We start from the raw sequence: 22,827 nt of genomic DNA, 5'->3' as shown, positions 1-22,827 counted from the left end.
AAAACTTTTAATAAAGAAAAATAAATATTTTAAAAATATTTTAGAAATATGTTTGTGCAGAAATATCTGCCTGATTCGTTATTATTACCAAATAACTTAAATTAATTAGATTTAAAAAAAAACCTTTTAAATACTGTTGCATACTTTTAAGCACCTTAATAAGTGATTAAATAATCCTAGTGATTTCAGTGACAATGTGATACATTTCTATTCATTTATAAAATTAAGGTATTACATTTTTTTTCAATTCCCAAATGTTTTTAAAATATTTTCAAAGTAATTTCTAAAATTATAGAAAATTTCAAATTCTAAACTTCATAAATCCTGATCCTTAAGCCCCATTACCACAGAACATTCGGCTTAGTGAAATGCGATTTATAGACGTTCGACTGTTTTCTATATTACTGTGCGAGTCCAAATGTGTGTGCTTGAGGGTGTGTGCTTGTAGGGTTCCTCCATTCCGTTCCTGGCTCATCGCAATCACTTCGGATTCGAATTCGGAGTCATGAAATGGCAAAAGGAAAGGTCATTTTCTTCGATGCTCCAGCTCGTTTTCTAAAGGTTGCCAAGGGCTTTTTACCTCCTTGCTTTCGTTTCGCCTCCGCCTCGCCGCCGCAAAAAGGCATTTGTAGGAAAGTTTCCCCGGCTGGTCAGTAGCGGATAGCTGCTGGAATATAATATAATAGAGTCGAGTCATCGTCATCGTCAAGCATCCGAGCATCCAAGCATCCGGGGAAACGAAAACCCAGAGTCCCCAAGCGCACAAACCACCCAACCGAACTCAACCCAACCCGGAATAGCACCACCCATTAGCACCACCCGCCGCAGAGGTTGATGCTATGGTTTTATACCTTTTCCAATACTTTTCCTTATATATACACGCCACTCACCTAATATATATAGCCAGTGTGTGTGCGATTTCCCACCACCGAGACAAAATCGCATCGAATTGGAAGGGAACCGACCGAACCGAAAAATACGAACCCAAACTGAGCGTTATCCATTTATATCTTCAACTTGTATTAGGACTAATCCATCATCAAGACGCTTTCGACCTCTGCCGGCGTCGCTGCCGCCGCCCCAGTTATTTTGTCTTATTTCGTTGAGAAAACCCAATCTCAAACCCAATCACCTACCAAACCGGGCAGCGATACTTCAAGTTACAGCTATATACACAAGATACACATGGCCACCGCATATCAGCTAGCCAGCATCTCGAATTTATGTGTGTGTCTTGGAATGGATTTTCTGTATGTTTATATATATACTATAGTTGCCATGGCACTTTGCTAACGGATGTGTGTCTCCAATGCCTATAATGAATGTCCCAAGAACCCAGCGACCGAACCCGATTCCCAATCCAATCCAAGCATCTCGGCATCACGACTCACTTATATGGAGTATCCATAGGAAAACTTGTTTAAATTGGACCGATATCGATACCGGTGCCAAACGAAAATTAAAACTTACAAGTTGGACAATTCGAGTGGACCGAAGTAGGAAATAGAATATATCACTTGGGGATTTCATGATCCGAAATTAAAATATTAGAACCGAATAGTAGGGAATTTTCGAAATATTCCTTTTTTATTAAAAATGTTCAAAGTTCCCTAAAAAAATAAAGTTTTCTATATTTTTCAGTTCCAATTAAAAACTACTAAAAACTTTTTTTAAGATCGTTTTTAAAGATATTTCAAAATTGATCATAAACGGTTTCCGAATAAGGTCCACCCCAATACCCATTATAGAGTCGAAAAAGTCAATAATAATACCCAAAAATAGGTATAATTACCAGTGTTTCTTCGTGTGTGTGTATACCCATAACGCCCGTAGATAGATATATCTGACTCAAGCATATAGATACCGGAATTCCAAGCGAATTTCGTCAGACCCACCGGAACCGAAACCACTCATCCACCTCAGAAGAGAGATACAGATACACACACAACCACGCCGAGATGGAATCAATGGGTGAGTTGGAGTGGAAGGGAGGCAGTTACCATGGCGGGCTCTACGTAAGCCCGAAAACCCGAAAAACCCATCGGAGAGCTCTATGTACAAGCGCCCCAAACTGAAGCCGTACGCTGAACGCACCCCAAAAGGTAGGACGAGATGACAGGTTGGGCTTCGGATTCGTTGCGTTGGGTTCGGCCGGTTGGATTTTAGAGCTCGGGTCTTCGGGCGTATATCGCCGACGGCGGACAGACGAGACCCCCGACAACTGACACGGCCACCCCCGTTCAGTCTGGCGTTTCCACGTTCGGTCGCCTGGTACTTTTGCTACTTTTGTTGTTGTCGCTCTCTGCCTGTTTGTTTTTCACGTCTTGCGCTGACGCCAGCGTCGACTGCGGTGGAGCAGAGCTGGGAGTCTGGTTATTTTCTAGCTACTATCTGTAAGAGTTAAGTTTCTTGAAAGAGGCAAATTTCTCTCTACTTTAATTGGTAATACCTACCTACATACCAAATTTCATATCGATTGGACAAATATTATACTTCAGGGTTCGATTTTTGTAGACCACTGTTGGTCCCCGGAAAGCATGCTATGATTTTTGTGAAAATGAGGATCGGAAATTTAATCGGAAAACTTAGTAGAGAAATTTAAACTAATAAATTCCCATAAGGAGTTTTATAGTTCTATAGATAGCTTAATAGATTTTTTAGACTTAGTAATAGGAGTATATTTTCAGTATTGATATTTATTATTATCATTTTAGTTATTTAGAAATTTGGCACTTTATAGAGCTCTATGACCTAAACTAATTAAGTATATCTGGCAAATCGGTTTTAAAAATGATTATACTCCTTTTGCTTAGTGATACTATAGATCTCTCTCTTGAGCGGACACCTAAACTCGCGGACAAAATTACCTATTTCGTAGTGCAGTTTGTTTTGAACCTTTTTCAGTTTCCCATTCCACCTGTTCGAACTCAGTTGTTTTCTAGCCATGTTTCCAAGGCATCTTTGGCATCTCAGGTCGAGAGGTTCTTGGCATCGAGCCGTCCTTGCCGCAGTTTCTTCGCTTCTTCAGTCGCTGCTGCTGCGCTGTCGGCGTCTCTGCCTCGGCCGCTGTCGCTGCATCGCTGGCAGTGCCTTAGGTTTTTGGTTTGGTTTGGCATGGCTTGTTTGGGATTAAATATTTCCTATAGATGGGAAAAACGAGTCGGTCGGGGTCGTTCGTCGAGTCGTAGCTGTAGCCGTAGCTGTGGCGATGATGATGTCGCTAGTTTCGGTTTCGTACACTCTGTGTTGAACGTTCGTTGGCGGCGGTTCACGCATCGCGTCCGCAGATTTTTCCCTCGGTGGTTCGGAATATATACGATACTATATATATCGCGGCAATAACACTAACTTTAACCCACAGAGGCCTGGATTTTTTAGAGGCGGCATTTTTCGGTGACACTGGATGTGAGTAGAGTCCACTGTGCGGATGGGTGATATTTTTTCAGGATTTATGAGTGATGATTTTGTGGTGTAAACAAACGGGGTCTTGAGATTCTGTCGCGTCGCTGCCGACGCCTTTGTTATTGTTGTGGTGTGTTTGCAATTAAAAAAGCCGCATTTGCATGTGCGTTTGTGTTTGGTGTTTGTGTTTGGCTTTGAAAAATCCCCTCCTTTGTTTTTATTTGAGTTCCTTAGACCGCGCGGCGTTTTGTGGGGTTTGTTTTGGTTTTGGTTTTGTTTTGCATTTCCATGATTTTCGTTTTCGCCAGCTTATTTGTTTACTTGTTTGTGGGTGAGTGGGTGTGATAAGGGTACATTGCCCGCTGATTTGGCGCCAATTGAATGAACGTGCTCCTCGGGAATCGAGAGTCCTTGAAACGGCCAAGGACAATTGGAAATCGGCAATCGGAGTGGGTGTGTTTCGGAACTAAATGGGGCATGACTAATAAGTAAAGCTGCTTATGGAAAGCTACTTCATTGAATTAAAGTGGTCCTGTTGATGATCAAGTGCCAATAAGGATATAATATTGAAGTGTAATATATCTAATTGATATTTCTGTGACATTACTTGTTTTATGTTAGCAAAGTTAACTTTATATATTTGTATGTTTACTCCATTAGAATAAATGTTGTACTTTAAAAACCCTTTTTTTTGTTTAAAAAAATTTTTTTTTTTTATTTATTTATTTTTTTTATTTTTTTGCATTGAATAAATTCTATAAAATAATGAAAATCAATATTGAATAAATTATTAAAACATCCAACTTAATATTCTTTCCTTTCAAAAACCTCTTTTATGTTTTTAAAAATATTCTGTAACAACTTTTTACTGCCTTGAATAAATTCTTTTAAACAGTCAAAATCAATATCCATCCCTCGGCAATACAATCTCTTAAAATACTCTGACATTCGCTATCCATATCTCACATTAATGACCTCATAGACATAAAACCGAGATACAAACACAGGCATAATATACATAGTCTTTTTCTCTATTCCCATGAGCATATCTTCCCCCTCAAATCTGAACTAAACTCACAAGCACAGAACACAGAAAAACGAGCGACAGAAATTCGAATCATGGCATGCCATGCTCTATAACATCCCATCCATTTATGCGCTGCTGCTAAAGCCAAAACCAAAACCAGCCCAAAAAGGTACGACCAAACCACCTTGAGATATAAGATAAATAAGTAAACTCATGCCAGTGCCCGTGGCCCAAGTAGCCCAAGTAGCCCGAGAAAGACGAAAACCAATCGCAAAATTACCTGACATCGTGAACTGAACCGAGTGAAACCCAAAACTACCAGCTTAATCCCCAGTGCGGCGGAATCCGGGAAGGGGGAATTACTTATATATATATAGAGAATATGGGTATAGTATAGGGTATATGGAGACAAAAGGGCGCGAGGTAGGTAGTAGAACGTATAAACGAACCATAAACGAGCCAAAAACCGAACCGAAAACTAAACTTCCTAGGCGAACAATGGCTGGAGATACTGCGATACAGAGATACAAAAGATATGTGGCCAACAAAGGTTAGGGACTGGAATTGGAATTGGGATTGGGACTAGAGACTGAAACCCAGACCGGAGCATCAGCTTGATGGCTCCGATGATAATGACGCTGCACGAAATTTCACGAAGAACCCAGGAGCAAAGGCAGCCATTAGGGTGACTCTGTGGGAGGGGAATCGGGGAATCTGGGAATCGGAATCTGCAGATTGGGAAGGGAAAATGAAGGGAGGGAAAAGGAAGACGGTGAAGGAGCTTTAGGAGGAGGACGTGGACCTGGCACGGGGAATCCCCCCGGGGACTGACGAGGGACAACTCTCGAGGCGATTAAGATAAAGTGCCAATCGATATAAGGGAAAGAAAGGCAAGAACTGAACTGAACTGAGCAGAACAGAACAGGCGAACTGAACTGAGCGAGCTGAGATGTCGAGATACTCGTACTTGGAGCTACATCCACGTCCACGTCCAACGTCCGCATCCGATGCTCTGTATATATTTACAGCCGCCGACAAAATATTAGTGGCGCTTAGAGAAAATTAATATATCTTTGGAAAATGAGAGATATTTGATATTTACTAAACATACAGTTAATATTGGGAATTGAATTTTATATATTTTCGTAAAAAACTAGACATCGAAAAAGAGAGACAAACGCAAGTTGGAGTCTTTTTAAAAATTGTTCGAAATCGGAAAAGAGGGCAAAAAGCAAGATGGCACCTTTTTTTACTTAGAATTCGAAAATGAGAACATATAGCAAAATGGCGTATTTTCGAAAATATTTATAAATCGAAAAAGAGAGCAAAAAGCAAGATGGCGTTTTTCGATAATAATTCGAAATCGGAAAAGAGCAAAAAGGAAGATGGTGTCTTTTCGAAACTATTTAGAATTCGAAAATAATAGTAAAAAGCAAGATGGCGCCTTTTCGAAACTATTTAGAATTCGAAAATAAGAGTAAAAAGGAAGATGGCTTATTTTCGAAATTACTTCGAAATCAAAAAAATATGAGTAAAAAGCAAGATGGCTTACTTTCGAAATTACTTCGAAATCGAAAATAAGAGTAAAAAGCATGATGGCTTATTTTCGAAATTACTTCGAAATCGAAAAAGAGATCAAAAAGCAAGATGGCAACTTAAATTACTGTTAAAAATGCAATAAATAATTAAATTAATAAAAAACCTAAATTTAAATCCTATAAAATTCGATACATCTCCAAAACTTTTCCAAACCACTATTGCCTTGGCCGCTGCTGTGAATATATAGCCATACTCAGAGCCTCAGAGTCTGAGCCATAGCCATAGCCATACCCATAGCAATAGCAATAGCCATAGCTTGGGCCATAGAGAGCGACATAAAAGGAAATATAAAACCATTTATAAAGCGAGTCAGTCAGGGGAGATTTGAATTGGAATTGATGGTGTAGTGCACTCGACATTGGCTCGGTGTGTGTGTGTGCGGATATACGGATATACGGATATACACACGGACACTCAAGACATAGACGAAGCGCAGTCGCTGTACAAGTGTGTGTGTGTCAAGGTGCGAGCATAAGATATTTTCAAGATGGAAAAGTGGAAGGGTTCCTTGGGTTTGGGTTCCTTTTCCTTCGGAACCGAACTTCGACCGAGCTTGGGTTTCTCGGGCTGCGAAACTTTGACGCCGGCAGCGCTGCTGCCAAGAAGTTTCCGGCACAAAAACTTTGCTCAAGTAGAGCGAACAGCTGCCCAGGGCGGGGAAAAGGACGGAATCAGCCAGCGAGAGCGATGGAACAGTGAGCAACCCCTAAGCTGGCCGGGAGATAGAGCCCAGTTCCGTAAATCCGTGTCAACAACTTGGGGAAATGGTCGGTGGTAACCTCAAGTAAACCCCCCCTGGGACTTGGCCATTCGTATCTGTCAAGTTTGCCTTTACAATCTAGGAAATTCACTTCTATAATGAGAGCAACAAAGGAGGATTTTCATTATTAGCCAAGATAAACGGATCTTGAGATTAGCCAGCTCTAGAATTCTCATTAATTTTGGAAACACTTATGATTCAACCCCCATATCGACATCTTCTGAGATTTCTTCCTCTATGTCTATTTCATGTTCCAAATTGCCTCGAATTTCTCATAATAAAAATTTCATAAGAAAAGACCCTTATATGGTTTTTAGTTACTTCTTATGTAATAGAAAATAGCTAAAATAATACATTTTAACATCCTTCTTTCCATATAAGAGTAGTAATAAATAAACAAAAACCATGTTTTAATTATCATCTTTCTAAAATTAGAAAAGTTTACTCCCATTTGACTATTATAACTACTTATTGTTGTTTCTATATATAACACTTTAATCCAGCACAAGTTATTTCCCATTGCCAAAATGATAAGATGCTAACTATTCGATCGAACTTTAAAAACAAGTTTAAAATTAATTATAGCCAGTTTTTAAGTACAGTGAAAGTCAAGGAATTAACCCAAAACCAAAAACTAAAGAAGACAAATCTCGCTGTGAGAATAAAACGAAACGGACATGCTGTTCGCATTAAGTCATCTCGATTCCGATCTCGATCTCTGGGGGTCTGTGTTAATCCAAAGACCGGCTCTGAGTCAACCCACCTGGGATTTCGTGACTCCGTGACTCAGCTTAGCTCTAAAGGCGTATATATCTCTCTGGAGGCGTTTGGTAAAAGGAGGCGCGGCACTGAGACGTTCGCTTTAACCAGGCATCTCTGTGAAAATCCCCAGCAGTGTGTATCTGAGCGATATCTGAAATACAAGACACAAGTGGGTGTGTGTTCGTGAGCGGAGAATACTTCCCAAATAGGGGGCTCTGGAGGTATGGCTTTGGTTCTGCTTTTCTGGTTTTTTGGGGGCTGTATCGATTTTCAACTATCAGCAATTTTATAGCTTTCTGTGGTGCGTGTGTATCTGTATCTTTATCTATAGCTGTTGTATCTTCTTCTCTCCAAAGTGCTCGTGCTATTGGCAGATGCTATTTGAAGGCCTCCAGTTTGCGTCTATATAAGATTCAGATTCTCTGATAACCTCTTTATGTTAATGCTTTTGAGTTGTCATAATTTCGATGAGTCATGTGCTCGAGTTTCGAGTCCCCGGAGATAAACACTAGCACGTTCGCCGAATTGATTATACATTTATTTATCATTTATAACAGTTGTCCTTGTCGAATAGCTGATTCATTGGTTCGGAGTAAATATCTGTGTTCTGAGAAACTGCGATCGATCGGGGAATTTACACATGTTAATCATTCAGATCATCAAGTTAATTTTATGCTGTTAGCTAAATTACTCATTTTAGACTTTTTTATCTCTATATCAATATTTGTTTGTAATCAAAATATGACGATAAATATTATGACAATTTTTTTAATTCTTGTGGACAAACCTGTTAGCGATTAGGAAATAGGACCTTTACAAAAAAACAGGACTTTTTATGTGTTTTTTATCGTAATTTTTTAAAAATGGTTGTCCCAGTTAAAGGAACGACTGTTTTACTCATTTATTTAGAAAAGTATTTTCGCCAATTTTTGAATTTTTTATTAGAAGTTACATTACGATTAAAAAAAAAAACTGTCAAAATCTAAAGTTCTAAGATTTGAATGCCAATAGATTGGGAATTTAATAACGAGCTCAATAAGGAATGACCATATTTAGACCAACTTAATTTTCCAAAACAAATTCAAATCGAGACACTTGTTGCTAAGAGCGCCAAAACAAAAGGGTTAAAGGTTGCCAGACCTGACTTACGCAACTAGCGGTATTTTGTGAAAAGGCGGGTACAAGTTTTGAATTTAAAATATTTAAACATAATATTATTTAATATTATTATTCACTATTTAATTTTTGTTCACCTTTTCTTTCAGATTCCGGTGGCGTTTTATTTAATTTTCCTTCCATTTCGTGGCCTGGCGAAGCGTGAGCAACGCCAGCAATCCAACACTTAAGATTCGGGGCCAACAGCAGCAATTCCATCCAGGGCATCCGCAGGTCGAGATGCCGACGATCCGGCGGTGCTGCATCATCGGTTGCCTGTCCAATTCGCGCCAGCACCCGAGCATGCAGTTCTTCGCCTTCCCGCGCCCGGAGAATCCCTTCCACAAGCTGTGGAAGGAGGCGTGCCACGCCTCTCTGCGTCGGATTGTGCCCTTCAAGAAGCCGGTGGTGTGTGCGTTGCACTTTGACCCGAGTGTTTTGGGCGGCAGGCGACTGCAGTCGAATGCCCTGCCCACGCTGCGCCTGGAAGTGCCCTCCAATCTGGAGGCAGTGGAGCAGCAGGCGATGGTGGAGGAGATCGAGCGGAGCAGGAAGTGTGCTTATATCAATGCGGTGGTTTATGAGTGGCTGGTGCGGGCGAACATCAATCCCCAGCTGAGGGGGAGCATCACCCACGGGATGATTAAGGACAAGGCGGAGAATGCGAGGCAGGTGATTGGAAGCACCTCGTTTATAGCCGATAATCGCTGGCTGAATCGCTTTAGGGAGACGCATTTACAAGGCTTCGCTCAGAAGCTGGCTGGGAATCAGTTGAAGCCACTGGGTTCCTCTTTGTGGATACCCGACATTGTCCAGGATCTCGCTCATCTATTTCCTCCAGCCAGTGCGGAACGGGTGGCCAAGCTGGAGGAGATGCCGGAGCAGTACATGTCGTATATGCAGCAATACGGGGAATACGAGGAGGATGACGACAGCATGGATGTCAAGGAGCAGCAGCAGCAGCAGAGCTACCAGGAGCAACAGCAACACTTTGCCCTGCAGCAGCAACATTTGCAACAGCAGCAGCAGATGGGTCACCCTTGGCCACCATTTCCCGGGCATCCAGGTCATCCTCCGCCTCCCTTTGCCAGCTTCAATGACTTCTACTTCGAGCGACATCAGCAGCAAATGCAACAGCAACTCCAGCAGCAGCAGCAACAGCAGATGCAACAGCAATTTCCGCCCCAAAGAGAACCCTTTCAGCCGCAACTGCCCCCCAATGTTCCTCCCCAGCGGGCCAGTCCCTTCCAGCCCGTTCAGCTGGCCAAGAGACCCAAAATGGAGTCACCAGACGACGATGAAGTGCAGGAGATCAACGCGTCGGTGACCTCGCCACCGAATCCCATGGCTGAGACCTCTTTGACCAGCAAGGGCAGTCGGAGTTGCAGTCCCAAGGAGCAGAATAACAACAATACTGGGGGCAGGGACAGTGCCAGCAGCAAGGAGAATGCCCCAAAGGGAGGTGGACCGAGTGGCAAATCCACTCCAGCTCTTTCTCTTAAGGGAAAGGATTCACCAGCTCCTCCTGCAACCAAATCCACCTCTGCTCCCGCCTCGCCCAAGAAGATCTCGAATGGATCCTCCACCTCCAATGGCCACACATCCCCGGAACCCGAGGATAAGAAGGCAATGGCCATGCTCAAGGAACTGGATAGCTATCACCAGGCACTGGAGTACCTAAAACCGCTGGAGGACTTTGTGCTCTTCAAGGAGAACTTCCGGGCCATCGGTCTGCTCTCCCAGTTGGAATTGGTGCTGCGCAAGGGGGACAAGGCCACCCTGGTCGAGGGTTAATCTTAAACTCTCGAGGACAAACACAAAACACAAATGTGATGAACAGTGTACATATGTATCAAGTAGTATTATCAATACCACCAAACGAGGTTAGGTTTACCCAGAATCTCCACTCGCATAAAGCTGAACATAACTCATTAATTTATGAATTACCATAAGAACATTAAAATGGAATTTTAAGAACCTTAAAAGAGTTTTTTGGTCTATGTGGATGGGATTTACTTTTCAAAGTGTGGAAATAGACAGCTGTTTTGAAGGGAGGTATAAAAGCTCTTAGCTATAATTATAATAGTAAATATTTTGAAAGTTTAGATAGCTTTAAAATATATAAATTTAAAGGGCTTTATTTTAGTCCTTAAAATCCACCGTTATTTATCGATTAGTCTGGCAGCACTGTTGCCTTTAAATCAGTGTGACCAATTACCAGAAATCCCATTAATAAAGTGTGACCGTGTCTCGGGATAGGCCATAATCCTCATTAGCCCACCACCCTCACCAATGTTTACATTTTACAGCCTGAAAAATCGGTAAATTAAGCAATTTATTGCTAAACAAGTGCAATAAACCACTAGACAAGGCCCAAAACCGCACAAATGTCGCTGCTCGAGCAATACGAACAGCAGTACGCCGCCCTCATAGCCGAAATAACGGCGCATATTGGACGTCTGCAGCAGCAAAACAACAACAGTGAGTGGGTGGATTTTTCAGGAATCCTAAATAATATAGTTTTCAAACCAGGTGAACGGCATGATCTGTGCGCCAAGATCGATGGCAGTCTGCCGGAGGCCCAGGAACTCCTGGAGCAGATGGGTCTGGAGGTCAGGGAACTCAGTCCCCTCCAGCGCAGCAGCTTCAACGGCAAACTACAGGTGGCCCAGGCGGAATTGAAGCGCCTGCAGGCGGAGTACCGCCTGACCAAGGATAAGCAGCGCTCCCAGGCAGCCTTCACCACCCTGGACTTGGGCGACAGCTACGAGGATGTGTCCATCAGCACGGATCAGCGGCAGCGCCTGCTGGACAACTCGGAGCGGATCGAGCGAACGGGCAATCGGCTGACCGAGGGCTACCGCGTGGCCGTGGAAACGGAGCAGCTGGGCGCCCAGGTGCTGAATGACCTCCATCACCAGAGGGAAACGTTGCAGGGAGCGAGGGCAAGGCTAAGGGAGACCAATGCCGAGCTGGGAAGAGCTTCCCGTACTCTGAACACCATGATGTTGAGAGCCCTGCGCGAAAAGGTGGTCTTGTATGGCGTAGGAGTCTGCTTTGTGGTCGCCGTGGGCGTCAGTCTGTATTTAACTTTCGCACCCAGCTCCGCGAGCTCCGTCACCTCGTAGTTTTAGCCAAGAAAAACCAAAAAGAAATCCCCTGAAATCTAGCCGAAGCCTAGCCATTCCAAATTCGTGAGTTGATTATTTATTGTTTAGCATATTTTATCTTTACGAGATATATTCTGTGGAAGAAAGCACTAATCTATATACGATAGGATGGGGGTATTACCATAAGTCGTAGGAGAGAACCTTTCATTCGTATTACCCTTTAATTTAATGCTTTTTCTACGACTTTTATCTATTCCCATCCCAATTTACGTGTACAAAGTCTAAGTGGTTAATGTTTGGCGCCTGGTTAATAGTAACTTATCCTACTCTATGACTCGTGTTCGCATTCGGGACGTATTCTTCGCATTAATTCGAAACGAAAGTGTATCTAAAATTATAAACATAGCCGAGAACTGTTAATAAATAAAATAAAAACAGTAAAAATGCATCTCTGCATGGGCGGTCATTGAGTCTGGCGAGGATCGGAGGTGCCTAGCCGAACTCAATGTTCCCCAACTGCTAGCAGCCGCAGGAGGAGGCGTCCTCCTCGTTGATGGCCCCGCTGCCGCCGCCGCCGCCGGCGGTGTCCACCTGGAAGCTCTTGTGCTCCAGGGCCTGCAGCTCCATCTTGGAGCGATTGGCCTGGACCAGCTGCCTGGAGATGTCCCGGAACATTTCCTCCACGCCGGCGCCACTGCGACAGGACGTCTTGTAGGTGGCACTGATCAGCGAGTGGCACTGCTCGCAGAAGGCCTCCACCTCCTCGTCGCTCACCTCCGGCTCCCTGCCCTCCAGATCGCTCTTGTTGCCGCAGATGAAGATCTTGGCGTTCTCCGCATAGGTCACAATGTCGAGTAGGTGCTGTGACAGTGAGTGGAACGAGGCGGCGTTGTCCAGGGCGAAGACCAAAATGGCTCCCTCGGCGAATTTGTAGTAAGACGAGGTCACCGAGGCCACGCGCTCCATGCCGCCAGTGTCCCAGAGTTGGAGCTGTTTAAAGGGGAGCGGATATATTAGAGGGGTACAATGTCTATTTCTATAGAAGGTAATTTTCCATTAGAGCCCTGCGTGCTTTTATGCATAACTTTCTTTGTTTCGAAAGGAAAAAGGAAGAAGGTATAGAACATTTTGTTTTGTATGCTCTTCTAAGTGGGTCCTAAAGAATTCACGGTTGGAGTTTTGTATATTTAAAGATGTTATCTTAAGTTTAAAGGCGATATCGCCATTCTATAATAAGAAAATAAGAAAAGTGTCTTACTGGATCTTAAAGAATTCACGATTGGAGTTTTTGATATTTAAAGATGTTATCATGATTTTTAAAGGGGATTTTGCGGGTAAATACTTTATTATAAGATCTAAGATGTCAAAAGATGTAATATTACCATATTGATCTAGAGAATTCAATGATAATAAAGCATAGATATCAGTAAATACTATCATACTATCATAAGATCTAAGATGTCAAAAGGTATAATATTACCATCTTGATCCTGAGAAATCAATGATAATATTATCAGGGTTATCAGTTTAACCACGCAGGGCTCTATTATTATCAGGAAATAGCTTTATGATATTATAACATCTAAATACTATATTATAACATCTAAGATGTCAAAAGATATATTATTACTATTTAGATCTTAAGAATTCCAAAGATGTTATCATGGTTACCAGTAATGGCACTCAGGGCTCTATTATTATCAGGAAATAGCTTTATATTATCACCGGAAAGCCCACCTTGATCTGCTTCTCATTAACGCTGTATTCCCTATCGATGTGGTCCAATCCCAGCGTGGATTTCCTATCCGTATCCGTGACGAAGGTGTTGGTGGCGAATCGCCGGAACAGGGAGCTCTTGCCCACGCCGTAGTCGCCGCACAGGATCACCTTCTGCTTGGGTATGCGCATCGTGGCCATGGCTGTGATTTCACTCGATTTGTCCTAAACTAATCCAATTACTTTATTATTTTGCACCTGCAGACACAAAGAGAACAACAACAACAATGCGACAACAGCTGTTCCTGCAAAAACAATCCCAGCGCAGCGTTGCCAGACCTCCTAAAGTTATCGCTGGCCGATAGTTGGACTTAGGTTATCGAATTTAAATTGCCTTATCAGTTTTGATCTTGTGTATGATAAAAAAAAATATTTATTTCGTTTAGAGAAATACAATATCTTAATATGATGATAACTAGCATATGCTGTATTGCACCTATAGTTAGTAATATATTTAGTATATTATAAAATACAAATTGATTAAAGAAAAAACATAGATGTGCAGGTGGACCTGCAACTCCTTAATACATATTTGTTAAGATCTAATCCATAAAATCAATGACAGAATCCGTTCCTTGGGAGTAGCTTTCATTTCTGAAAAAGCTATTATCAGATGTCTACTGCTACTGATAATGGTTTACCCTTTAAATACGGCCACGCGCTACATTATCACTCCCAGTTGAAGATGTCGATTCGGCTGGTGACGATATTCCTGGCCTTCTTCGCCGCCTTGGCGCAAGGTAAGAATCGTAAATCAATGCTATCTTTAGGAATACGATTAAATAATATTATAATTCCCAGGCAAACCCGGCTATGGACCCGGTGACCAGGACTGGGGCTACGTGGACGTGCGTCCGGGTGCCCACATGTTCTACTGGCTCTACTACACCACCGCCAATGTTTCCAGCTACACGGAGCGTCCGCTGGTCATTTGGCTCCAGGGAGGACCGGGTGCCTCCTCCACGGGCTACGGGAACTTCGAGGAACTCGGACCCGTCGATCTGTACGGCGACTGGCGCAGCTGGACGTGGGCGAAGGACATGAATGTCCTGTTCATCGACAATCCCGTGGGCAGTGGCTTCAGCTATGTGGACAATACGGCCCACTTCACGGCCACCAACAAGGAGATTGCCCTGGATTTGGTGGAGCTGATGAAGGGCTTCTACGAGAATCACCCGGAATTCCAGGAGGTTCCGCTGCACATCTTCTGCGAGAGTTACGGCGGCAAGATGGCCCCGGAGTTCGCCCTGGAGCTGTGGAAGGCCAAGGAGCGGGGCGAGGTGAAGAGCAACCTCACCTCGGTGGCCCTGGGTGACCCCTGGACCTCGCCCATCGATTCTGTGCTCGCCTGGGGACCCTTCCTCCGGGAGGCGGGCATTGTGGACCACGCGGGATACGCGGCCATCCAGGAGGCGGCCAACTTCACGGCCCAGCTGGTGGAGGAGGAGCGCTGGATCCAGGCCACCTACCAGTGGGGCAACACCCAGTGGGAGGTGATGAAGGCCTCCAAGGGCGTGGACTTCTACAACATCCTCAAGGAGACGAAGGGCGGTCTCTACCAGCGGCAGATGGCGATGAGCAACGAGGAGCGACTCTATCGCACGATGGTGAAGTTCGATATCGACGAGGATCGCACTAAAATGCTGGAGGATCTGATGAGGGGTCCTGTGGCGGAGACCCTGGGCATTCCCTCGAATGTCGTCTGGGGATCCCAGAGCGGCACCACCTTTGATATCCACAGAACCGACTTCATGAAGCCTGTGATCCACATAGGTAGGATACTATACCTCATCTGTATTAGGAGATTACCTAATCTAATACATTTCAGTGAACGAACTGCTGGAGAAGACTCCTCTGAAGGTGGGCGTGTTCTCCGGCGGCCTGGACCTCATCTGCGCCACTCCCGGCACCGTCAACTGGATAGCCAAGCTGGACTGGAGCGGCAAAGACGAGTATCTGGCTGCTCCGCGCAATGCCATCACCGTGGATCGCATTCTGGAGGGCTACCAGAAGTCGGGCGGCAACTTCACCATGTTCTGGATCAACCGAAGTGGTCACATGGCTCCTGCGGATAATTCAGCCGCCATGAGTCATGTCCTCAGGGAGTTTACCTCCTTTGGGTAGATTTTTTGAAAGAAATACAATTACATTACATTGTATATTTTATTGGCTTAAAAATAAAAGAGTATTTTAATTAATTTACCTGGAAAATATTTAAAGAACTTGGTTTATCTGGTTTTCCATTGCACAACGCCTCTAGCCGTTTTGGTTCTATAATTAGGAAGTTAATTTGAATAAAGCACTTATTGGTTGTTAAATTAGTAATAGATAGAACACCAGTTTAAATTTACATACTATATAATATAGTATAGTACTCGAGACTACTTTGTCTAGACATTGCATAACGCGATTCATTGATCAAAAATAAATTTCTATACTTACACCCATTATATAACTGAACATCAAGAGCTTTCAAGAGATATTTAAGTTATCATTCACAGATGTCACATGGGATAGACCGCAACTGAAAGCGAGTGAAAAAGAGAAAATCCCTGGGAAAACCCCTCAAGATAGCAAAGTGCAATCTATGCCACATTTTTGGGTGACTTAGGGGCTCTACCAAAAAATATATGACATGGAGATTTGCCAAAACGGACAAGTGTCAAAACAGAGATTTTCCAAAAGTCAATCGTCATCGTCCGGCGAAGGGCCATAAATACTCTGCAAACACACAACAACTCCCCCGCCCGAAGATTACGAATTCCAGGTGTGTCAGGTATGTCAGGTGCTCTTGCTACTCTATTTTACCTTTCATGTCTAGAAGCTACCTGCGATCATTCGGCGGTGGAACTGCCAAGTGTTCGGTTGGTTCTGTAAGTTGTCTGGGAATCGGAATCAAAATTGGTGCACCATGACTGGACGGGTTATCATCGCTCTTTCGCTAGCTCTGCTGGGTATTGCCGCCTTGGGTTCCGTCGACGGTGAGTAGCCCGTTTTATATTCCGATCAGGGGTGCTAATCGGCGAGAAAGTGTTCCAAGACAAACGGTTTCTTGTATTTACGACTTGTAGAGCAGGTCAGCAAAAAAACCGCAAAATAACTATCAGTTATTTTTAAGTAGTGTTCCCAATTCGGAACTGTAAGTTTAAAAACTAGAATTAGAGAATTATCTAGGTGATTTATTGACAAATTGAGACTTTATTGAGATGTCTAGCAATATAATCAACTATCTTCAATATCTATAACAATTAATCTTATCTAAGTGGCTACTCATGCAGCCATTTAATATACTTAAAGGCTAGATTACACTCAAGTGTTCCCAAGAAATCAGGGCTTATCATCGAAGTTCGTTTATGCGTGGGTATTTACAAAGTTTAAAGACCATTTGTCTAATAATAATTACCAGGAAATTATATTTCAGAGTTTCTAAAGGTGTGTTGAAGATTGTAAATGATTAATATTAAAATTCATATAAGTTTATAATTGGTATTAGTACACACCTACAAAAAAAAAGAATGTTCCCGTAAAATCGTTATGGCCATGTAAATTTCAGGTCATGCAAAACCCATATCGTTTTTACATGAAATACTCTTTTCGACCAGGTCAAATTTACCTGGCCACATATCACATTAAAATTGATCTTAAATAATGTAAGACCAATCTACGTTTCTTATTTTTGTTGGGTGTATAAGTACTGTGAATTGGGCAGATGAAAGGTGGGAAGACTGAATTTGAACTTACTGAATTTTTTTTAAAGAACAAAATATTTCAATTTTTCTATTTAATCCCATATTCAGCTCGAAAGGGCTATGGATCCGGGGAGCAGGATTGGGGCTTTGTGGATGTCAGGACGGGCGCCCACATGTTCTACTGGCTCTACTACACCACCGCCAATGTATCGAGCTACACGGATCGTCCTTTGGCCATTTGGCTGCAGGGAGGACCAGGTGCCTCCTCCACGGCCTATGGCAACTTCGAGGAGCTGGGTCCCCTGAAGCTGGACGGCAGCTACCGGGAGTGGACGTGGGTGAAGGAGATGAACGTGATGTTCATCGACAACCCCGTGGGCAGTGGCTTCAGCTACGTGGACGGAACCTCCTCCTACGCGACCACCAACAAGCAGATTGCCCTGGATCTGGTGGAGCTGATGAAGGGATTCTACGCGAATCACCCGGAGTTCAAGACCGTTCCGCTGCACATCTTCTGCGAGAGTTACGGCGGCAAGATGGCCCCGGAGTTCGCCCTGGAGCTGGAGTACGCCATCCAGCGGGGAGAGATCGAGAGCAACTTCGTTTCGGTTGCTCTGGGGGATCCGTGGACCTCGCCCATCGACTCGGTGCTCTCGTGGGCTCCCTTCCTGCTGCAGCTGGGAATCGTGGACCAGGATGGTCACGACAAGATCGAAGCCGCGGCGCTGAAGACCAAGGACTACGTGGACCGGGAGAAGTGGACGCAGGCTACGCTGCAGTGGAGCTCCACCCAGTCGGTGGTGCTGCGCGAGTCCAAGGGAGTGGATTTTTATAATGTGGAGACCCCCACCCTGGGTGATCAGTACAAGGTGATGGCCCGCGCTGCCATGACTCCAGAGGGTAGGTGTCTGTAGGTTAACTTACTAGATGTTATCCTAACTAGCTGTTCCAACAGAGCTCATGTACCGCACACTGGTGAAGTTCGACGTCGACGAGGATCGCGACCAGCTGCTGGAGGATCTGATGCTCGGACCCGTCACCGAGGCCCTGGGAATCAACACTGGTGTCAAGTGGGGCGCCCAGAGTGGCACCACCTTCACCAGGCTGATGGGCGACTTCATGAAGCCCGCCGTGGAAATTGGTAAGTGGGATTGGTGCTTGTTTGCTACCTCGATCATATTTAATGGTCTGGTTGTTCGTTTTTCTTAAAAAAAATCAATTACTAGAGTTTAAAATGGAGTTCTAGATTTAAAAATAAAGTTAAAGACTTGAAGAAGCAGTTGTAGATTTGGATTTGGAGTTGTAGATTTGATAATGGAGTATACAAAAATTAGAAAAACGAAATTTTCGTCTTTTTTTCGTCGTAATTCTGTTAATGGGTCCCCCATCTAATGGAACGAAAGTTTTACCCAGCTAATAATCCAAACTATCACTTACGGGTAGATTAAAATACAAAAATATTTCTTCACATTTTTGTCTTAATTATTAAAAATATATTTTAATCAATTACATAAAATTACAGTTTTTTTAAATATCTAACTTTTCGTATAATTTTAGTGGGTGAGCTGCTGAACAACACCACCGTAAAAGTGGGCGTCTTCTCCGGAGGCCTTGACCTGATCTGCGCCACTCCGGGAGCCGTCAATTGGATAGAAAACATGGAGTGGGAGGACAAGGCTAAGTACCAGGCTGCTTCCCGCGTGGGAATCACCGTGGATCGTGTTTTGGAGGGCTACGAAAAGACCTATGGTAACTTCAGCATGTTCTGGGTGAACCGAGCTGGTCATATGGTCCCTGCTGATAATCCCGCTGCAATGTCGCACATCCTGCGACACTTTACCCAGTTTGGTTAATATGTTAGTGATGGTGTAATAATAAAACAAAGATTATTTTCGAAATGTATCTTTCTCTTGTTATTTTCGGTATATTGACTAAAGTTGATTGTATTTACGATGCGCAAATCCACGGGGGATCCCCCACTCGGTTGAAAAGTGGAAGGAATTTCGGTATTCAATAAGTATGCAACAAAAATAGGGTTTGATATCCACCCCCCACAACAAAATCCTGGATCCACCAGTGGTATTTATTTATTTTCCGAACAAAACTTGAAAAATTTCGAATTCAGCACAGTGCTATTTTTGTGACCCCCCGAAAATTCGAAACCGATCGCCTGCGGCGTTGCCACCTGACCAAAGTAACTGTAAAGTTGTCGCATGCGCAGTTGCACCCTCTCAGCTGTTCTGCTCACACGCACACACACGGTCGCCGTGCCGTTCGCTCTCTTTCTGGCTGACGTTGCGCATGCTACTGAGAGAGGGAGCGGGAGAGCGAGAGGCGGCGGAAAAAACAACGCGAGATAAAGCTATTTTTGTATGGGTCGTCGGCTTGTTCACACGGACATCGGAAAATACGCGGAGCGCAGCGCACGGCCAGTTGGAAAATCACTATCAGCGGGCGAATAAAACACCCACAAAGCGAACACGAAGGCGAATTAAGTCAAAGCACACGGAAAGGCCAAGGAAAAGCCAGAAAAGCAATGACGAAATGATTTGCATTCGCTTGCCAAGCAGTCAACGCGCATAATCGTAGCCATCGCACGCACACAGGCGAACGAACACACACACGCACGCGGCGGGCGGGAATGAGAGAGACAGAGAGCAAGGGTGAAAGGGGCGGGCGAAATTGAGTGGGCGCAGCAGCAGCAACAACAACAAGAACAACGAGAACAAGACGAAAACAAACAGCAATTGCCGTGTAAATTGCAGGGAAAACACAAACAATGCGGATACGCGAGAAGCGCAAGTTGCAAAGGGAGGCGAGGGAGCAGAAGAGGGGGGAGCGGGAGAGCAAGGAGTACAAGGAGTCCCCCAAGTCGCAGGATAACAACAACAAGGAGAAGGTAAGTGGCCACAGTGAGGCCTCCTTAAGAGTTTCTAGGGTGTAAAAGTCATGATCTTGTAACTAGGGATTCGGATTTATAAATAAGATTTTTAAAACTGTTCCCATTTCGAAAAAGATTATAGGGAATAAACAATAGTTTGTTTATATTTTGTAAAATTAAAAATATATCCTGAATACTCCATACTTTCAGTTTTGTGGTACTAAAATACCTCTTATATTTAAAAACACCAAATATTGCTGTTTTTGAAACTCTCCTATCTTACAGTTTCTTATAACTATAAAAGTTCTTAAAAAGCTTTATTATTAATTTTCTTAAAATTCCTAGTTATTAATGTTCTTGAAATTCCTAGTTATTAATGTTCTTAAGAGTCTTTATTCTTAATGTTCTTAAAAATCTTGATTATTAATGTTCTGAAAAATCTTTATTATTAATCTTCTTAAAAATCTATATTATAAATGTTCTTAAAAATCTTTATTTTAAATGTTCTTAAAAATCTTCATAATTAATGTTCTTAAAAATCTTCATTATTACGTTCATAAAAGACTTTATTATTTATAATTCCATTTCTAAAACATAAACTTTAAATTAAGCACATAATTTATACAGAAAAGAATATAATATAACCGCTTAACTTAGAGTTCATTAAACAAATATGTTAATTTTCAAAGGGACCACTGTATACTACTTCCATTTGGTGCCCACATCCATAGTATTTTTGCCCTGCCTAATTTCCCCTGTACTCTCTCTTCCTTCGTCCTTAGGCCACCGACACGGAGGCACTCACACCAGCTCATGCGCCTGCGCCTGCTCCACCAGCTGCTCCACCACCACCACCAGCAGCACCACCCACTTCGAGCACTCCGCCCAGCCTGCCGGCGGCCGAGAAGGTGGCCTTCGACAACCGCATCAAGCGCAAGAACGTCCTGGCGCTTAACGAGAAGGTGGCTGCTTTGAGGGAATACGATCGCCTGCCGGTCTACAAGCACGTGGGCCGCCTGTTCAACTGCAGTCCGGACCAGATCAAGCGGATCGTGCAGCAGCGCCAGGAGATCCTCAACGCCTGGGACCAGCGAACGCGGCGCAGTCAGGATGCCAAGACCATGGAGACCAAGACCGTGAGGGTTTCCATGCTGGGCAAGGCGGTGTACGACTGGATGCGCCGCATGATGTACTACAAGGACTTTAGCATCTCCGACGGGCTGATTCAGAAGATGGCGCTGCAGTTCAAGAGCTCCATGGGCCTGGCCCACTTCTTTCCGCACCAGGAGTGGTGCGACAAGTTCCGGCGCACCTACAGCATCCAGCACAGCGACACGCGGCTGCTGAAGATCGGCTACACGCAGGGCTACTCGGTGCAGATCAAGGACATCGTCAAGGACGTCATGTCGGAGTGCATGCCGGAGAGCGGGCCGCGCAACGAGCCGGCGGAGGAGGAGGAGGACGACGAGGAGGAGGTCAGCCTGGGCAGCCCGATGAGCAGCAATCCGCGAAGCTGCAACGACGAGGATGAGGATGACGAGGTGGACGTGGATGGCGGCGATATCAGCGGGCGTGAGGATGAACTGGAGCCCGATGTGAAGCCCTCGTTGAGTGAACTTAACTTGGCCCGGGCCTTGCAGCCTCTGCCGCCTCTCGTTCGACTTCCTCTGCAGACCAACACCCCGCCGGGCACCTCCCAAAAGGTGCTCCTGGCCACGCCCATTGTGCCGCCGCAAGCGGGTGGTCAGCCCATGACCATGACCATCATACCACTGGCCACCTTGGCCCAGAGCATCACGCAGATTCCGTCCCCGCAGCAGGATAAGGGTCCTGTGGTGCCGCCGCCCAAACTGGAGATCAAGCAGGAGAAGGACATCAAAACGGAGCCGAAAGACCCAGAAGAACTTGAGGAGGGACAGACGGAGGAAAGCCTAGCCAAGCCAGTGCAAATCAAGCTGGAGCCAGAGCCTGAACCCGAGTTGGATGCGGAAATGGAGGAGGAGGAACCGGCGGACCTCGACGAGGATGCCAACAATGGTCGCTCTAGTGTCACCTCGCTGGCCGAGGTCCTGGCCGCCAATGTGGAGGACGAGATGGAGTACATCGAGCGGATGCGGCAGCGCAAGATTAGTTCGCCGGCGGCCATCGAGAAGCCGCTGAATCCCCGCCAGGGCACCAAGCGTCGCCACGAATCCGCCCAGGACGACAACAACAATGGAGAAAACGGCCAGGGAAGCGGATCGAGTGTCATTAGCTGCGCCGATGCCCGCAAGTACCTAAAGCTCCTCGAGGAGTTTGCTCTGTACAAGGAGAACTACCGGCTGATTGGCTTGATCACGCGGGCCGATGAGGTGATGCGCGAAATGGACGACCATGTGGCGTAGGATGCTCCACACTTGGAGAAGGAAGAGGAGAGACAGCTGCAGCCAAAGAGCATTAGCGATGCAAACTGATGCATCTAGAAGATGCAGATCGGTCGGATGCAATCAATCATTAGACCTAAGGTAACCCTAATTTGTACTCGAACCCAATAAACGCAATCAAACTAATGTCAGCCTGTAAACGTCTGTTATAATTATATTATAATGAATTTAAATATTTTCTTAATGCTGAAATACAGTTCTTTATTTGGTCCACGTACAGTATAAATTGGTCTGTGCAGACGT

The 22,827-nt window shown here is 44.4% G+C and overlaps 6 protein-coding genes across 6 annotated transcripts; 5 read left to right on the top strand and 1 right to left on the bottom strand.

Annotated features, from left to right (window-relative positions):
- The first annotated feature begins 3,165 nt into the window (after positions 1-3,165).
- Positions 3,166-10,582, top strand: LOC108069450 (mediator of RNA polymerase II transcription subunit 15). The gene is made up of 2 exons (XM_017159544.3): positions 3,166-3,405; positions 8,816-10,582. Exon 2 carries the CDS (start codon positions 8,946-8,948, stop codon positions 10,497-10,499), a length of 1,554 nt encoding a protein of 517 aa, XP_017015033.2. The 5' UTR covers positions 3,166-3,405; positions 8,816-8,945; the 3' UTR covers positions 10,500-10,582.
- A 404-nt stretch (positions 10,583-10,986) lies between these two features.
- On the top strand, positions 10,987-12,250 carry Vti1a (Vesicle transport through interaction with t-SNAREs 1a). Its single transcript, XM_017159559.3, has 2 exons — positions 10,987-11,186; positions 11,238-12,250. Exons 1-2 carry the CDS (start codon positions 11,093-11,095, stop codon positions 11,831-11,833), a joined length of 690 nt encoding a protein of 229 aa, XP_017015048.2. The 5' UTR covers positions 10,987-11,092; the 3' UTR covers positions 11,834-12,250.
- RabX6 (RAS oncogene family member RabX6) lies at positions 11,871-13,815 on the bottom strand. Its single transcript, XM_017159560.3, has 2 exons — positions 13,553-13,815; positions 11,871-12,805 (listed from the first exon to the last, which is right to left on the bottom strand). Exons 1-2 carry the CDS (start codon positions 13,730-13,732, stop codon positions 12,335-12,337), a joined length of 651 nt encoding a protein of 216 aa, XP_017015049.2. The 5' UTR covers positions 13,733-13,815; the 3' UTR covers positions 11,871-12,334.
- A 394-nt stretch (positions 13,816-14,209) lies between these two features.
- LOC108069449 (retinoid-inducible serine carboxypeptidase) lies at positions 14,210-15,715 on the top strand. Its single transcript, XM_017159543.3, has 3 exons — positions 14,210-14,331; positions 14,393-15,364; positions 15,420-15,715. The coding sequence occupies exons 1-3, from the start codon at positions 14,277-14,279 to the stop codon at positions 15,713-15,715; spliced, it is 1,323 nt and encodes a 440-aa protein (XP_017015032.2). The 5' UTR covers positions 14,210-14,276.
- Positions 15,716-16,502: 787 nt separating this feature from the next.
- On the top strand, positions 16,503-19,182 carry hiro (highroad). The gene is made up of 4 exons (XM_017159554.2): positions 16,503-16,572; positions 17,389-18,180; positions 18,236-18,421; positions 18,838-19,182. The coding sequence occupies exons 1-4, from the start codon at positions 16,503-16,505 to the stop codon at positions 19,131-19,133; spliced, it is 1,344 nt and encodes a 447-aa protein (XP_017015043.2). The 3' UTR covers positions 19,134-19,182.
- A 362-nt stretch (positions 19,183-19,544) lies between these two features.
- On the top strand, positions 19,545-22,734 carry ebd1 (earthbound 1). Its single transcript, XM_017159552.3, has 2 exons — positions 19,545-20,179; positions 20,944-22,734. The coding sequence occupies exons 1-2, from the start codon at positions 20,060-20,062 to the stop codon at positions 22,543-22,545; spliced, it is 1,722 nt and encodes a 573-aa protein (XP_017015041.2). The 5' UTR covers positions 19,545-20,059; the 3' UTR covers positions 22,546-22,734.
- Positions 22,735-22,827: the final 93 nt, after the last annotated feature.

Source organism: Drosophila takahashii, chromosome 3L (assembly GCF_030179915.1).
Source record: "Drosophila takahashii strain IR98-3 E-12201 chromosome 3L, DtakHiC1v2, whole genome shotgun sequence".
Taxonomy (NCBI): domain Eukaryota; kingdom Metazoa; phylum Arthropoda; class Insecta; order Diptera; family Drosophilidae; genus Drosophila; species Drosophila takahashii.
Note: the sequence above shows the minus strand (reverse complement) of the source record. Positions and strands in the feature narration are given on the sequence as shown.

What these genes read in the sequence shown, in the direction of transcription:
- LOC108069450 (XM_017159544.3), top strand. Translation starts at nt 8,946, where the DNA reads ATGCCGACGATCCGGCGGTGCTGCATCATCGGTTGCCTGTCCAATTCG.
- Vti1a (XM_017159559.3), top strand. Translation starts at nt 11,093, where the DNA reads ATGTCGCTGCTCGAGCAATACGAACAGCAGTACGCCGCCCTCATAGCC. An exon ending in GCAGCAGCAAAACAACAACA is followed by an intron (nt 11,187 to 11,237) that starts GTGAGTGGGTGG and finishes TTTTCAAACCAG; the next exon opens with GTGAACGGCATGATCTGTGC.
- RabX6 (XM_017159560.3), bottom strand. Translation starts at nt 13,732, where the DNA reads ATGGCCACGATGCGCATACCCAAGCAGAAGGTGATCCTGTGCGGCGAC. An exon ending in TTAATGAGAAGCAGATCAAG is followed by an intron (nt 12,806 to 13,552) that starts GTGGGCTTTCCG and finishes CCCTTTAAACAG; the next exon opens with CTCCAACTCTGGGACACTGG.
- LOC108069449 (XM_017159543.3), top strand. Translation starts at nt 14,277, where the DNA reads ATGTCGATTCGGCTGGTGACGATATTCCTGGCCTTCTTCGCCGCCTTG. An exon ending in CTTCGCCGCCTTGGCGCAAG is followed by an intron (nt 14,332 to 14,392) that starts GTAAGAATCGTA and finishes TATAATTCCCAG; the next exon opens with GCAAACCCGGCTATGGACCC. An exon ending in GAAGCCTGTGATCCACATAG is followed by an intron (nt 15,365 to 15,419) that starts GTAGGATACTAT and finishes AATACATTTCAG; the next exon opens with TGAACGAACTGCTGGAGAAG.
- hiro (XM_017159554.2), top strand. Translation starts at nt 16,503, where the DNA reads ATGACTGGACGGGTTATCATCGCTCTTTCGCTAGCTCTGCTGGGTATT. An exon ending in CGCCTTGGGTTCCGTCGACG is followed by an intron (nt 16,573 to 17,388) that starts GTGAGTAGCCCG and finishes TCCCATATTCAG; the next exon opens with CTCGAAAGGGCTATGGATCC. An exon ending in GAAGCCCGCCGTGGAAATTG is followed by an intron (nt 18,422 to 18,837) that starts GTAAGTGGGATT and finishes GTATAATTTTAG; the next exon opens with TGGGTGAGCTGCTGAACAAC.
- ebd1 (XM_017159552.3), top strand. Translation starts at nt 20,060, where the DNA reads ATGCGGATACGCGAGAAGCGCAAGTTGCAAAGGGAGGCGAGGGAGCAG. An exon ending in ATAACAACAACAAGGAGAAG is followed by an intron (nt 20,180 to 20,943) that starts GTAAGTGGCCAC and finishes CTTCGTCCTTAG; the next exon opens with GCCACCGACACGGAGGCACT.